The sequence below is a fragment of the Eublepharis macularius genome, chromosome 1, assembly GCF_028583425.1.
Source record: "Eublepharis macularius isolate TG4126 chromosome 1, MPM_Emac_v1.0, whole genome shotgun sequence".
NCBI classification, from domain to species: Eukaryota; Metazoa; Chordata; class Lepidosauria; order Squamata; family Eublepharidae; genus Eublepharis; species Eublepharis macularius.
The window spans coordinates 155,981,330-155,998,575 of NC_072790.1; the positions used below are offsets into that span (position 1 = coordinate 155,981,330).

Here is a 17,246-nt window from a genome sequence, read left to right on the forward strand (position 1 = left end):
AATGCTCCAACTCTCGGTCTTTCTGCTGGGAGCAACCGCTTTAACGTTATTCCCAGCATATAGCGGCTAACGGCACGGAGCCAGGAAAATCCACTGCGCAGGCGCCTATACAGAGAGCGCGCGCACATACACACTCACAATTATGGGAGGGGGAAGGAGAATGAACAGAACGGATTTGCCATGCCCTACGACCAGTCGAATGCGCAAGCGTGCGACCGATAAGTCTTCCCCTACCCCCACCCCACGTCTACTCTCACTGCGCAAGCGTTAATTTTCGGACAATGGGGAAGAGAGAGGAAAGTGTATTCCTGGTTTTCTTTCTTCACAGATTAAAGATGTTAGAGAACAAAGGGGGATATGCGCTCGCTCTCTCTTCCTCACCTTTTGCATGTTTTGTGTTTCCCGTGTTGTGTTATGTATTTCTGTCTCACAGAATTTAGAAGGCGATCTGTTAGCATCATCAGGATTACAGGTACACTCAGACCATGATTTGCATTGACTCAAAATAAGAGAAAACCAAGATGAGTAGCTGTCTGTACCAGCGGAAAAGAGCAAGAGTCCACTATCACCTATAAGACCAACAAAATTAGTGGTAGGCAGGGTGTGAGCTTTCCTGAGCCATAGCTTCAAATACATAGCTGTGGCTCACGAAAGCTCACACCCTACCACTAATCTTGTTGGTCTTATAGGTGATACTGGACTCTTGCTCTTAAGAGAAAACCGTCTGCTTTGGTGGTGGCAGGCAGAAAGCGCCTACTAGATATTTTCCGTGGAATGGGTAGGGAAGAACTACAAGTCCCAGAATGGCGGGCAGCAATACATTCTTCGCTATATTAGAGCGTTGCTTGCTGGGCGGTTTAGGAGAAGTCCATGGAAGTTCATCTGAAACCCTGCGGAAGAGCGTGAGGCGAGTTTTGCCGCTCACCTCCAGAGACAACATAGCAGCCGTCCGCTCACTTGTCTCTCAGCTCCTCCCGAAAGCGAGATTCGGAAAAGACCGTTTCTTGGTTGCCTAGCAACAAGATTAGCGTAAGAGCCTCCGAAACCCCGGTCCATCCTGGGAATTGTAGTCTCTCCTTCACAGTTCATATTTCGTTTGAGGATGCCAGGGAGCTGTTTGGACTACAGCGACCGAGAACCAACGGTGAAAGTGCAGGAAGTTTTACCTCACCCATTCCTCAATGCAGGGAGATTCTGAAACTGCGAGGGCTGTGGAAAGAGCTGCAGCGTGTAGCCCGAGACCGGGCATTGACGTCTCTGGCCAGTTCCCATCTTCATTTAGCCCTATGAGGGAGGGCGGCGGAGAGTCGGAGCTGGAGGAGTCGTTGGAGCGGTATCACCGGAGCCTGCGCAGTGAGTGAGAGCATGTTCCCTGGGCCCTGTGGTCACTTTTCTCTTAGGAATCGGGGGTGCTCCTCTAGCTACCTAACCCTGAGCCCCCTCGTCACCCAGAAATCTGTCCTCGCACTCTTTGCACAGAATTTACATCGCAGAGGCAGGAAAGGATGTAAAAATCTTAGCTTATTCATGAAATTGAATGGGAAAGTGGCTACTTTCGGAGTAGGTTTCCAGGTCGCAGGCATTTGATTTTTACCTTGGGTTCATTATCAAGTGGTTTGAATTAACTAACAGTGCAATCTTAAGTAAAGTTACTCCAGTCTAAGCTCATTGATTTCAGTGGGTTTAGATTGGAGTAACTGTTTAGGGTTACACCGTTAATATTTCTGATGGGTGCCTTGGACGGGTTTAAATTGTTTTTCATGGAACAAACTCAAAGGATTGCCATCAGAGATCAGCTACCTCCAGAATGGGAGCTATCTTGCAGGGTTCTGCAGGCACAATCTTATCTCCTATGTTATTCAACCTCTATGTAAAGCCTTTAGGAGAACTCATTCGCAGCTATGGAGCTGGATGTCACCAATATGCAGATGACAGCCAACTCTGTATCTTGCTATCCAGGTCCCCCACAGGATGCAGTAGAAATCTTGGATCACTGCCTGACAGCTGTGGTGAAATGGCGGAAAATGAACAAATTAAAATTGAACCCAGACAAGATAGAAATGATGCGTGTTGGGAAGGCAGAGATTTTGAAGGTCATTGTACTCCCCACTTTTGATGGCGTTCATCTGACCCTTGCAGACTCGGTTAAGAGCCTAGGGGTTATACTGGATCTAATGCTACTACTAGAAAAACAAGTTAAGGCAGCTGCAAAAAATGCTTTCTACAACTTCACTCTAGCCTGGAAGATGGCCAGCCTGGCCACCTGGATCCATGCTATGGTAACATCCATTCTATAGTTACCATACTATGATAACATCAAGACTTGACTATTGTAATGCACTATACATAGGTTTCCTATCTAAATTAACTAGAAGACTCCAGTTGGTGCAAAACTCTATGGCTCGACTATTATCAGGAGCGAGCAAGAGCATGAGCATCACTCCCATCCTGTAGTTACTCCATTGTCTACCTATTAGTTACTGTGCTCAGTTCAAGTTATTGGTTATTACATACAAAGCTCTTCACAGCCTTCGTCCGGCCTACCTACGGGACCACCTCCCTTCCTATGTTCCTCCATCTGAACAAGGTCTCCCACAGGTGCCACCCTGCACATAGGTGAAATCAACAGCAGGGCTTTCTCTGTGGTGTTCCCTACCCTGAGGAACAGCCTGCCTGAGGAGATCAGGAGAGTCCCCACTCTCCTGACTTTCCACAAACAATGCAAAACCAAATTATTCAAAAAGGCTTTTTATTCAGATAAGAGAGCTATATTATAGGGAGGGGAATCTCAGATGCTTCACTAATGAATTAGAGACCATAGACTTCACCACTATGTTGCCATTTGTACTATCTGTTGCTTTAAATATGTGCTCCTATGAGCTGCCTGTGCTTCATGTTGTCTGTGTTTGTCTTAGAATTGTTTATGTTCTGCTTCAGCATTTCTTCAACTCTATTGGATTTTTGCTAATGTAATGTCATTTTTTTGCTAATGTCTTTGTAAACTTGTATTTATTTACCCTATGGCATTGTTTATGGAAATGTTTTGATATTGTCTGGACTAATCTCACACTGGGTAATCTGCCTTGAGTCTCACTGAAAAAGGCAGACTATAAATGATATAAATAAAATAAAACACTTCTATAGACATCTCACGCTGATCCCCTGTCACAGACATGGAAAAATATGCAATACTGTGCTTCAGAAAATCCAGGAAATCACCAGGTTCTACTCCCTAACTTTTCAAAACCCACTCTTGGCTCTACTGCCTTGCCAACCCCACCACCAAATCTCCAGTTAACAGCCCTTAGCCAAAGGGAAAGAGACAGAATAAAGTTGGTTGCTGTGAAGAATTTCTACCCCACCACACTCACTTCAGGTAGTTAGAAATATATCCAGAAAACTCCCCAACCCACATAACACACCCGTTACTGGAGAGACTTGAATTCCCATCTCTTTGAACTACTTCACATACAACAAAGCAACTCACTAGCATGCCATGGTGACTGAATATATACAGGATGGGAAGCTACAGCCAGTGTTCTTCATTCACAGTGTTTATGCTTCTGAACACACACTTGTTTCACCTATATGTCACATTGAAGGTGTACAGCTAAATAACATATGAAGCAACCTACAGACCTTTTAACAAGCAGTATGGTACCTGATGTACAGCAGGTAATATAAGACATTAAATATATGAATGCCTTGCTACTTCACAGGATTTTCATTTTAGAAATTAGTTGCATGTTTTTTTCTTTGTTTAAAATATTTCTTTCATAATTTTTTATTTTATTAATAGAATTAAAAGCCCAATAGAAAGGGCAAAGAAATAAGAGAAATTGTGAAAGAAGCATACAGAAAAGTTTTTAAAAAGACAGAAATTAGAAACAAAAGAAAACAAAACATATTTCATTTGCCATTTTTCTCTACAACACTTATTTTAGCAAACATCATACTTCAAATTTTGATCTCTCCAACATTTCCTTTTCCACTACTGCCTCCCTTCTGTTCCCCGATGTGGGGATACAGGGGACTGCACTACAATGGCTAGTCTCTTTTCTTCACAGTCGGGGACAGAGGGTGGTGCTGGGGAAGAAATTGTCCTCTTGTCACCCGCTGGTATGCACTGTGCTGCAGGGGGCAATACTCTCTCCATTACTGATTTACATCTATATGCGCCCCCTCACTCAGCTGGTGCGAAGCTTTGGTCTTGGGTGTCACCAGTATGCTGATGACACCCAGCTATATCTGTTGATGGGCGACCGGCCTGTCTTGTCCCTGGATGTCCTGGAGCACACTTTTGAAGCCGTAGATGGATGGTTGAAACAGTCAGCTGAAATTAAATCCCACGAAGACAGAGATCCTGTACTTGAGTTGCGGGCACATGGATTCGGGACCCCAGCTCCCTATTCTTGATGGGTCGGTACTTGTACTGGCCCCAAGAGTCAGGAGCCTGGGAGTGATCCTGGATGCCTCCTTGAATATGGAGGCTCAGGTAGCTGCAGTTGCCTGGTCCTCCTTCTTCCACCTTCAGCAGACCAGGCAACTTGCCCCTTATCTCGACCCACGACTTAACTACAGTGATTCAGGCAACGGCCACCTCTAGATTAGACTACTGTAATGCACTCTACGCAGGACTTCCCTTGAATCTGATCCGGCAGTTGCAGCTGATCCAAAATGCATGTCATCACGAGAGTGCTGAGAAGTGCACACATTACACTGGTATTGCGCCATCTGCATTGGTTACCTGTAGAGTAGAGAGATTCAATGTTTGGTATTAACCTCTAAAGCCCTATGCCGACTGGGACCTGCATATCTTCAGGATCGCCTCTCCCCATATGTGCCTCAGCGGATGCTTCTGTCTAGTGATAAACAGCTACTAGTGATCCCTGCCCCCAGGGAGGCCCACCTAGGGTCGACCAGAACCAGGGCCTTTTCAGCTCCAACCTGGTGGAATGCTCTGTCTAACGAGACCAGGGCCCAGTGGGATTTGTTATCATTCCACCGGGCCTGTAAGACAGAGCTGTTCCACCGGGCATTTGGTTGATGCTTGGTAGGGCCCCCACTGGCCGAAATAGGGTAGAATGGGACCCTCCCTATTAGAACACCCACCTCCAGAAAAGAAGTTTCCTTCTTAAATTATCTCTTAATGATGGTTGGAAATGGATTAATGAACTGTTTGTGCCGCTTGTGGTTGTTTTAAATATTTTTATGGTATTTATTATGTTTTAAACTGTGGCCGTAATTTTAGTGTATATAAATGTGATCTGCCCTGAGCCTGCTGGTGCGGGAAGGGCGGAATACAAATATAAATAAATAAATATTTGTTTCCTAGATTTATCTTCTTAAAAATCAAAACCACAAATCATCAGATAATTTTTCCTCATTTCATGCAGAAAGTCAATAAGGGGTTTCCAGTTAGCCAAAAAGTAGACAATGATTTATCTCTGATCAAAACTGTAAGTTTAGCCATCTCTGCTAACTCTGCCATTTTCATAATCCAGTCCTTGATTGAAGGCAATTCTGTACTTTTCCATTTTTTCACATACAAAAGTCTAGCTGCTGTAATCATATATAAAAATAAAATACTGTGCTGATTTTCCAACTGTTTGTCCATTAGTCCCAACAAAAAAGTTTCAGGTTTAAACTGCATAGTAGTCTTTGATACTTTTGTATTATCATATGAATTTGAGTCCAAAATTTTTTAGCTTTATGGCAAGTCCACCAAAGATGATAAAATGTTCCTTCTTGTTTCTCACGTTTCCTACATTTGTTTGACATACCTTTACTCGTTTTAGCTAATTTGTCAGGAGACATATACCACCTATACATCATTTAATAAAAATTCTCTTTAAGTCTAACACTCAAAGTGAATTTAAGACCCGTTACCCACATATTTTCCCACTGATCCATCATTATATTATATCCAAAATTTTCAGCCCATTTTACCATATAATCTTTCACAGATTCTTCTTCTGCTTCAAATTTTAATAACAGCCTATTCATTTTGGATATAAAATGTTCATCATTTGAACAAAGCTCTTTTTCAAACTCAGTCTTTTCATGGTTGTTGTGGATTTTCCGGACTGTATAGCCGTGGTCTCTGGCCGTGAAAGCCTTAGACAATATATCGAACACCTCTACAGGGAGGAAACATTTCAACAGACCCGGAGATTGGAAACACTTCGGAACAAGAAAGCACATCTACTCTTTAACCTTTCTCCTACGCTGCAGGGACATGAAAACCATTCCATCTTTTCTCAAAACCAAAAGAATCTTAAAAACTCCACAGGCTAACTGCATTTATGACCGTCTAGAACAGGCCCTCTTACATGAGAGAATCCATACTACCCGCAGAGAACTTGCTGCCACAGACAAGGAGCTATTCTCCTTGCATATCAACGCCAGCCACAAAATGAGAAGTCATGATTGGGACAAGATCGATAATCTCACCTACAGAGCCAAGACCACGGCTATACAGCCCGGAAAATCCACAACAACCATCGTTCTCCGGCCGTGAAAGCCTTCGACAATATATCAGTCTTTTCATGTTCGAAGCCCCATAGTTTTGTAACTAATTTGAATCTTTCTAAAAGTTAAGCATAAGAAAACCATTGACATTTATAACCTTTAGCTATTAAGTCCATCCTTGTCTTCAGTTTGCAGTCTCCTTGTGAGAATTCTAATAAATCTCCATAAGTCAACCATCTCTGTTTGAAAATCTTCTCTCTTCTGTAAAACGCTTCCTGTGTTGAAATCCAAAGTGGTGTATCCTGTGTTAGTCTCAGTTTATATTTGTTCCAGGTTCTCAAAATGGTTCTCCTAATATAGTGATTTTTAAAGCCTGCATTGACCTTTACTTTGTCATACCACAAATAGGCATGCCATCCAATACTCAGGTTATGTCCTTCCAATGTCAGGAGTCTTTCATTTCTCAGAAGCATCCATTCCTTCATCCACATTAGATATGCAGAGGCATAATAGTCTTTCAGATCCAGTAAACCAAGTCTCCCCTTTGCATCCTGTAACATTTTATATTTAGCCCTTGTTTTTTTCCCTTGCTAATCCCGATCCGATCCAAGCCACACAGTCGCGTCCGACCCTCGGCTACTCCGTAGATCGTCCCCCTCCAGGCCTTTCTGTGCTATAGTGCGTCGAGAGAGATCCGCAGAGTCTCGCAGTGAAGTTTTTACAGGGTAGTTCACCATTGCTTTCCCCAACCCAACACACTTAGCCGTATGACAGCCACGAATGGTAAGTCATACGTTGCCCCCCCCCTGGCACTTTGAGCCAGTGTGGGATAAGGGGGTCCCTTGCTAATATCTTCTTAAATTTTGTTCCATGTCTTAACATGATTATTTTGAAATAGCATACAGTTCATCCCCATCAGCGTGATACCTAAATATTTTATCTTTTTTTCAACCTTAAAACCTGTTATTTTCATCAATTCTTCCTGATTTTTAATGTCCATGTTTTTTGTCAACATTTTTGTTTTCTGTTCATTTATTTTAAAATCTGCCAGAGTATCAAATTCTCTCAACTTCTCCATTAGCATTTCAATTCCATTTAACTGGTCTTCCAGAATCAGAACTAAATCGTCTGCGAAGGCTCTTAATTTATATGACTCTTTTTTAATTTTAACACCCTTGATCCTTTCCTCTTGTCTAATGTCTCTATTCAAAACCTTCAACACTAAAATGAAGGTACGATCACAATGCATCCTTGACGTGTTCCTTTCAGAATCTCACATGCTTTAGTTAGTTCTCCATTAACGATGATTTTGGCATTCTGTGAAGTATAAATTGATTTCACTCATTTTATAAAATTCTCCCCCAAATTCATCTTTTCTAAGACTTCAAACAAAAAAGCCCAGTTCAAATTGTCAAAGGCCTTTTAAGCATCCAAGAAAATCAGAGCTGCTTGTTTTTCATTATGTTTATCCAAATATTCCACTATGTCTAACACAGTTCTAACATTATCTATCAATTGTCTTTTGGGTAAGAAACCACTTTGGTCCTCATGGATAAAGTCTTTAAGAACTTACTTAAATCTTTCTGCTAAAATCGAAGTAAATAATTTATAATCATTATTCAACAATGATATTGGTCTATAATGTTTTGCTTATGTCAAATCTTGTCCTTCTTAAAGTATCAACATGATATTAGCATCTTTCCAAGTCTCTGGCATTTTGCCTCCCGATAAAATTGAATTCATTGTATTTTGCAAGGGTACTAAAATCTCATCTTCAAAGCATTTATAATACTGACCAGATAGTCAGTACCGACCTGGTGTCTTCCCCATTTTTATATTTTTGATTGATCCATCATCTTTTGAATCGTTACTGGGCCATTCATCACCTGATGTTGTTCCTCTGTAATTTTAGGTAAATTCTGTTTATGAGATAATCCTTCATTTTCTTTGAAGAGATATCCTGTCTTCTGTACAAATATGAATGATATTTTAAAAGAGTCTTTTGGATGGCCTCGTTATCTGTTAGCATAGTATTCCCATATTGCAATTTTAAAATCATTTTCTTCTTTCTCTCTTTTCTCAGTTTGTAAGCCAGTCATCTTCCCGCTTTATTAGCTAATTCAAAGTTTCTCTGTTTAACATAATTTAACTTTTTTCTCTAAGTCTCTAACTGTTAACATTGATAGCTGTTGTTGCAGACATTTTATCTCTTGTTGCACCTTAACATTCCCTGGCGCAATTTTTAAATCTTCCTCCTTATTTAAATTTCTTACAAAATACTTTGTATTTTTTCCTGCTTCTTCCTCTTTAATTATGAATTATGATGTATAACGTGTCCTCTTATAAATGCTTTGCTTGCATCCCAAAGCATTCTCAAATCTGTACCCTTATTCAAATTTAATTCAAAAAATTCTTTCAGCCTTTTTTTACAGTCATCAACAATTGCTTCTTTATATAGTAAGACTCATTTAGTTGTCACCTAAATGCATTAGATTTGGTCCTAAAATTCACTCTTGTGGGATTGTGGTTTGAAAAAAACCGGTGATATCTCCACTTTAATTATTTTGGTCACCAAATTTATTGATATCCAGACCATGTCTATATGTGATAAGGATTTGTGTCTCTCCAAGTAAAATGTATATTCTCTTGAGACACCATTTTTTTTGTCTCCAGACATCTACTGTGACAGACTCAGCTTCAAATGCTGAGATTGCCGGAGAGTAAAGAGGGGAAGATGATTGACAGGTTCCCTCCCTTTGGGGCTACCCTGAAATGGCAGTTGATGATAGAATGTTGAGGGGTTGACCCTTGAAGTAAACAAAAGAGGGAGAGGAGTGGGAGTTTGGCTTCTGACCAGAGAAGGTCAGCCAGAGAGTTCTCTGTGTGAGGAAGGAAGGGGTTCCCTTAAAAAAGAAATCAGTACGTTCCTGAAGCACTTTTAGTCCTTGAACTAAAGTGGAAAAGACAGCACTAAATCCTGCGTAGACTCAAGAGATCTGGGAATTATAGTGGCCCAAGGAAGTGTGTAGTAAGGAGTCTCGCCTTCAGCATCAGGAACAGGGTTATAGCTCATAACTCTAATGCCTGACCAGTATCTTGTAAGGGTTTGACTCAGTGGAGTACCCTAAGGTCTGAAGAGGAGGGGAAGTTGTGCTGTGTCTGTATGTTGAAAGTGGAGCATTTGTGAAGCAGTGCCAACCTCTGAAAGAACTCACTTTAACATCTTTAAGTCTAATAACATCAACATTTCTCTAAGAAGCCAGCAACTTAGAATTATACCAGGTGTTTTGTGCCTCACACCAGTGAAGTTTCTGTACAAAAACTTTTCTGTTACTTCAGTTCAAATATCTGCCTACCTGCGTTCTTTCATTATCTACTTGTAAATAAGCCTTCTGTTACCCTTTGAATCTCCCCAAGTCTTGTGTGCCAGTTTCATTATGGGAAGCGCAAACCCCTGATCTTTCCCCTACTTGGACTTGGCTGGGTAACCATACTACTTTTATATTACTGAAGGGTGGGACAAGTAATAAAGTTGAAGCTTTACATCAACCACACTACTAAAGGCTTCCCAGCCCAGTATACAGCTTCAGAGGCTTAGAGAGGAGAAGTTTTACCTCAGGGTAGGGGAAGGTCAGCCCAAGATTGAGACGTGGGTTTGTGACATCTACCAAACCTATATTAACAAACGTCAAAACAAACCTTTGGTAATTTACCTTGAGTATCCATTATATTTTTATCAGAGCATCTATTTATTTATAGAGAAACACCATTCCATTCACCCATCAACCACCAGTTTTCATAAGGCAGATCATCCTTTTTTTTCCAAAGGTGTTTGTAGAACCTCCCCTTCTCCTCATTTGGTGCATAGATTCCCACCATCAAGATTTTACTCCCATTTAATGTAACCTCAACCCTCACAAATCTACCATAGTTATCAGAGATAACAAATTCTGGTTTCAATACAGGCTTCAAATACGATACCACCCAATTTTTCTTTTTGTTACCCGCAGAGACAGATTTTTCACCAAAAAATTTGCAGTCCAAATATTTGATATCTTTTTTCTGATATTTCTTGTAAGCAAATGATATCAACTCTCAATTTTTTCAAACAATGCAATATTTTCCATCTTTTTTGAGGAGCATTTGCTCCATTTATATTCCATGTTATACATTTGTGATCCATGCTTGTGTTTTAATTATTATCAGAGTCCATCTCTTTCTGATCTTTCTGTTCCAGTGTTCCAGTATTGTGGATCTTCTGGAGAGTCTTCTAGGTCTTTCTTGTATCTTTCCAGAAATTCTCTTGCCTTTGGAATCAAATTCAACCTAAATCTGTTGCTTAAAAGTAAAAATCACTCCTTCCAGCTTATCCCATCTAAAATAGATTTTCTTCTGTTTCAGCTTTTCAGTTAAAAAGGCATTTCTTCAACATTCTGAGTGGTATGTCCTTTAGCACAATAACTGTAACTTCCTGTATAGTTAGTTTCTTCTTAAAGTGTTGTTGTAAAATTTGATCTTTTATCAACTTTCTGACAAAATGTACCATGATGTCCTTCAGGAGTTTATTCTGTATCGCATATCTGGTGGAAATTCTATACATTTTATTCAATTCCATCTCTACTCTTGGGATGTTTCATGGTATAAATTCTGCCAAGACCTCTACTACCCTGTATCAAACATCTTCATCACATGTCTCCTCCACGCCTCTCAGCCACAGCACATATTCTTTCTCTCTTTGTTCTAGTAAGGCTAAATTATCTTGATGTTTCTTGAATTCTTTATCAAGTACTGCTGTTTTACTATCCAAGATCTGCACCTGATTATTCAGCTCCTTTACCTCCTCAAAGGTTTTCTTAACAGCGCCTTCAGTATTCTTTATGTGCTCAGTTAGGCCTGTTTTGAATTTTATAATCTTCCATTTTCTTCTCAGATGAATCTAGTTTATCACTTATTGGCCAACCAGTTTTTGCATCGAATCTGTGGGTGTAGAGCTTTCCATTGATCCTAATCGTTTTCTTGTGCCTTGAGACATTATTCCACTTGGTGACTCTGTTCCTCTAAATCTGTGAGGCCTTTTGGTAAGCCATTAAACATCTTTGTTTTTGTGTTGCCTGGTTTCCAGAAACCTTTTTACTCACTTGCACTCAGAGTTCAGTATTACTCAGCTTTGTTTACGTTTTCAGAAGCTTTCAAAGTCATATCTTCAGCCTGTCAGTCCCTGGCAAGTAGATCCCTCAAGCCCCTCTTCAGTGAACACACGTTGGTTCCAGAAGAAGTAGCTTTATTAGAATCCATATAGTTCAGGTCTGCACTCCATCACAGATTTTGACAGAAGTGGCAGTTCAGATCAGGCAATCTCTGTTATACTTCAGTTTCCCACGCTTCAGACAGCAGTTAGAGTTTTAGCGCGCAAGCTTACACAAGTTCTGTGAGAATCAACTTAGTTATGACTACGAATCAGATAGACAACAACTTATTCCCAGCATCTGGGGAGAGTAGCTGAAACTGGCATTTAGACACTTCAAGGTTACAGCTAGCCGAGACTCGCATATTTCTCTAAGATAAGGAAGAGGCCCTTGCTTGGGTCCTCAGTAACATCTGCACTACAGTTATGCAGGAAGAGAGAGAGAGTGCATATTAATTAATACACATTAATACAGTAGCATGGCTTTAGCATAATGTCAGCTGTAGTGAACAATAAATGTCAGCAACACAATCATGGCATGTTTGTAGACAGACAGACATGACACAGCCTTAACTTCTAGTACAGAGATTATAACCAGCCCAGCAAAAATACTTTCTCCAGATATAAGTTCACAAATTGCAGAGACAAACAAAACTTTTGGATTCCTCTTAGTCCGTTAAAAGAACTTTTCTTCTCTTATAAGCTTTAAAAGATTCCTGCCAGTTATATAGTATTGTTCAGTCATGAAAGAAGAAAAAGAAACAAAGGAAACATCCAGGAACAGCAGAATATTATCTCAACACTCAGTAGATAATCGTCTTGTAGAGCTAATTAACTCTAAGAAGTAAGAAGATTAAGACTTGAGGAATGCTTGCCTTTAGATCCAATGCAGCTGGGAGTTGATGTAATTCTCCACTTCTCCAAACAGCCCCAGACTTCCAGTCATCACTCAGCGGAGAACTGAGGGGTAAAACTTTCAGTAGAGCTGTCAAATGGAGCCCATGTGGATAAACTCTCGATCTCTCTTTTTCCAAAGTGATTTATTACTGGAGTGCCTCTCCAGGGCCGTTTCCACACGGCTTACCTGAAGCCGGGCCATGGCGCAACGTTGCGGATCATGCCGGGAAAACGCGAAAATGCGAAATATTGCATTTTCTCACGCGAGTTTTGCGCGACGTCGCACAAAACTCGCACGAGAAAATGCGATATTTCGCGTTTTCCCTGGCATGATCCGCAACGTTGCGCCATGGCCCGGCTTCAGGTAAGCCGTGTGGAAACGGCCCAGGCATTAATTACAGCTGCGTTGCCTCTCCCCTGCCGGGGAAGCTTTTAGGCAGCCATGCCCTCAGGTCATGTGTCATTTGTTTAAAATATTTATACACCTGCCCTTCTCTCACATAGAGGACACAGGGTGGAGAACAACAACATTTTAAAAAAATGAAATAAATTGCAATGTAACCCTTTTTTAGCCTAAAAAGGGCCACTCCTGGTCACAGGAGAGTGGATGCCTCATTCAACCCTGAACTGCAGTTTGCATAAATGAAAGTTTTATTTAAAGATGAAGGGAGCAATAAACCAGGGGAATAAATCTTGAAGTTTCAAATGAACACTGTTGCCATGTAAAATAAATTAAGAAGTCCAAAATCCACAATAAGTATTTTAGTTCCAGTCTTTGAGCTCACACTCACACACTCTAGAACAGTGTAGAGGCAGGATGGAGAATCCTCTGTTTGTGGCTCCATGAAGTAAGTGTTCTGCACAACAACAGAAACGCTTCCTCAGAAAGTTCACATCTGATGAGGGTTACTGTTCATCCCACCTTTTCCCTCCTACTGTCCAGGCTCTCTCTTCTTCTTAGACATCCCTCTCTCAGATCCTTCACTCCTTCACATCAGGGCTCCCAACTGCCATCCTCCATCTGTCCCATTGCTAGGCAACCACTCCTCAGCTTCTTTGTAAACCCTCCCTCTAGAGGGCAGTGTTTTCTCTTTTTTTCCAATTATCAAATATTTTTAGAAGGCTTACAGTGGTTTCTGGATTGTCTTCAAGGGAAGCCCCATGTACAGTGTGTTACCAATAATTTATTCTCAGGGTTACAAACACATGGATCAGCATGGCTAGATCAGGCATTTTCAGATATAAACCAACTTCCTACATTGAGGTAGCTGGAAACAAAAAAAAATTTGGTGTCACAGACACCCATTTCTCCAACACACCATGGATGATATGAAGAACAATCCCATTAAAGTAGGGACCATTCCAGCCAGCATCACTTATCTGGATTCGGCTTCTGTTTGTTTTACCTCAGCTACTTGATTGCTGTGTTCAGACACTGCACCAGGTCAGAGAGCAGCAGCTAGTGGCTTATTTAGCTGGGTATATTTATGAGAGATAAAAGTGCAAAAATATGATTAAACATAGCAACAGTGTTGTTCAACATATAAGTACACATAATAAACTTACAAATAAATTGGCGTGTTAGTTCATTTTATCTCCATATGTATAGAACCAGAACCATTAAAACTAATGAAAATAAATTCAATGAATCTTCAGATGTTGTGCCTTCTGTTTTGTTGTTCCTGCTATCAGGGCTAGTATCAATTGTTGTATCAGAAGAAACTGATTTCTTTTCAGGAACCTTGCGTTTATATGATGAATTTATTTTCCACTAGTTCTGCTGGTTCTGGTTCTATACATAAGAAGATAAAATGTACTAACATAACCTGTACTGTGTGTATATAGAATAGTATGGTTCTTATGTGTTGAACTACACCATTGCTGTTTTTAACCATATGTTTGAACTTTCATTTGATGAATTAAATTATATACCAGTGTTTTATTCATTTATATTACATTTGTAATTATATTTAATCCTCTTTTTCTGTTCCAAACTCTTTGGTTACCCTTCTTCTACAGGGTTGTGTTTCTTCTCACCTTTGTTGTTGTCCTTGTCATGTTGATGACAACCTATTCCAGAACTTTGGACAATCTCATTAAGGGGCCTTATATAGATATTAAACAGCATGGGAGATTACACTGAGTCTTGTTGAACTCCTCATCCCAAAGGGACGATTCAGCATGTCCTATGGCAACCTTTGGTGAGCAGTCTGCTAGAACAGACCAGAACCATCTCAGCACTGCTCAACCTAGACCCACGTCACCTTCCATGTGGTGGTGGAAAGTGCTGTCAAGTCATAGCTGACTTACGGTGACCTCTGCAGGGTTTTCAAAGCAAGAGACTAACGGTTTGGCATTGCCTGCCTCTTCAACCTTGGTCTTCTTTAGAGGTCTCCCATACAATTGCTAACCAAGACTTACCCTGCTTAGCTTCTAAGATCTGATGAGATCAGGCTTGCCAGGGCTGACCAGGTAAGGGCCAGCTTCCATGTGCTTCAGCAGAATTGCATGATCCACCATATTAAAGACTGCTGACAGATCTAACAATAGAGATGCATTCTGTTTGTCCATCAGATGATCCACAAGTGCCACTAAAACCACGTATGTCCTGAATTCATTCCTGATTCTAAATTGAAAAGCATCAAGGGCAGATGTCCCCTCCTAGTATTTCTGGAGTTGCTCTGTCACTAACTATTTGATAACCTTTCCAAAAAAAAGAATGCTTGAGACAGGTCTATATATTAGCCAAATCCTGCTTACCTAAAGATTCCTTCTTCAGTGATGGTCTAATAACTGCCTCTTTAGGGGCATTAGAAAAACCACTTCCATCAGAGAGGCATTCATGGTCTTGTGAATTAAAGGATCCAGTGCCTACCGGAAGGACTTTAAAAACCAAGAAGAACATGGATCTAGATTACAAGTCCTGTCTTTGACACACCCAGACTGAACTGGTCTAAGTAAGAGTGACTAGATGGTCCTAGTACAGATTAACTCAGAATTTAAATCTGGACAGATCTAAGAGATTTTTTTTATCAGAAAAGAACTATGTGAAAACATCACAGCTAAATGGCAAGTCACTAACATTTGGAGTTTCACTCATGAAAATTACCAACTGCCTAATTAATGTAAATAGTTGCACGGGATGTGATTCAGCCTACACAATTGTAGCACCACCACCACTAATACGTCATAGGGTTTCTAATAGATTCTATAGCATCTTTTGTTAGATTTGGCCCAAATTTTCTGCTGCTGTCATTCTAGACGCCTACCAGCCTTTTTTGATAAACCAACTCCATTGGAAAATGGGGGGGAGGGTTCTCTGCCTTGTCTTCCAAATACAGTTTGTTTTCCTGTGAATTTGTTCCTTGTGCATTTTGTAAGCACTCAAGAAAACTTCTGTGACCTTTCCTGACTGGCCCTGTGATTCTGACTTGGGGTACTCAGAAGAAGAGTCTGAGAAGCCAAGGCCAGGGGACCAGGAAGGGCCTGACGCGGCAGAGGCCCCTTCTAACCATGCTCCAGCTGCACCTGAGGCCACCATGGCAGAACCTGCAAGAAACACCTTGTTACTAGGCCTCCACCTGGCAGGACATGAACCTGGGTCCGTAGCCCCTCAGAACCTACTCCTATCTAGTGAACATGACACTAGTGGACATGACACTGTGGACGTGACACTAGTGGACATGACTCCTGTATTCATATGAAAGGACTTACAGACATGTTCTTGAGAAAGCAGTGGGAAATGAAGCAACAAGAAGCCAGGCCCCTCGTCAGACAGTGTCTGTAATGATGAATTTCTCCTGCAAAAGAGAAAATAAATTACTGGACTGACTAATAGAATTATACCTACTTAAGGATTATAATACGGGTGATCCTCTTATGGCTATGTATCTGGAGAAGTGTTGTTACCTGACTTATATATGAACAGGCACTAACAAGTGCCTGTCTGGTTTGTTTAAAAAGTTAAACTGAGAGTAAAGAGTGTAAGCATTTAGATAGTTATGTTGGTGCTTTTCCTTTTTTTTACTAGAGCTTTGAAAGCATTTTGGCATGGTGACCAGGACTGCCTTCTATCAGCTACATCTAGTTTGCCAAGTCTTTGATTATCTAGATTCAGCTGATTTGACCACTTTGATCTATGCAGCTGTAACTGCATGGTTAGATTACTGCAGCACACTCTTACGTGGGGCTGCCCTTGAAAACAACCCAGTAACTAAAACTGGTTAAGAATGTAGCAACCCAACTATTGTCAGGAGCTAGCCATTAGGAATATCCCTATCTTGAAACAGCTACATTGTCTGTTAGTTTGTTTCCAAGGTCAACAAAAGTGCTAGTTATGGCCCCATTGGAAGAGCTCCATCTTGAAGATCTTTAGAGCATCATACTTTGACTCTGACAAACATTATATTCATTTTTGTTCACTTGACATACATTTTTCAGCATCAGTTTACTTTCTGCTAAGCACTTTGATAGATAGTGGTGAGAAATTAATACTTTTTACTCTTCAACCTTTTTGAGGTTCCTGAGGTAGGAATGGTAGCTACATGTAATATGCATGTGTTACCCTCCTCATGTGAGCAAAGCATGTAGAATAATATCTAATTTGCTGCTCTTAATCTTTTTTATATTAGCAAATCTTCAGATTCTCCAATATCCTTGTTGACTGGTGACATTTGCTAGGTCTGTTGTGTCG

The 17,246-nt window shown here is 40.7% G+C and overlaps 1 protein-coding gene across 1 annotated transcript in view; it reads left to right on the forward strand.

Annotated features, from left to right (window-relative positions):
- The first annotated feature begins 1,194 nt into the window (after positions 1-1,194).
- The window catches only part of SDCCAG8 (SHH signaling and ciliogenesis regulator SDCCAG8), a 166,113-nt gene continuing 150,061 nt past the window's right edge, over positions 1,195-17,246 (forward strand). Inside the window, exon 1 of the mRNA XM_054972158.1 lies at positions 1,195-1,353. Within this exon, the coding sequence (XP_054828133.1) occupies positions 1,287-1,353 (67 nt within the window). The 5' untranslated portion in view covers positions 1,195-1,286. The remainder of the gene's footprint in view (positions 1,354-17,246) is intronic.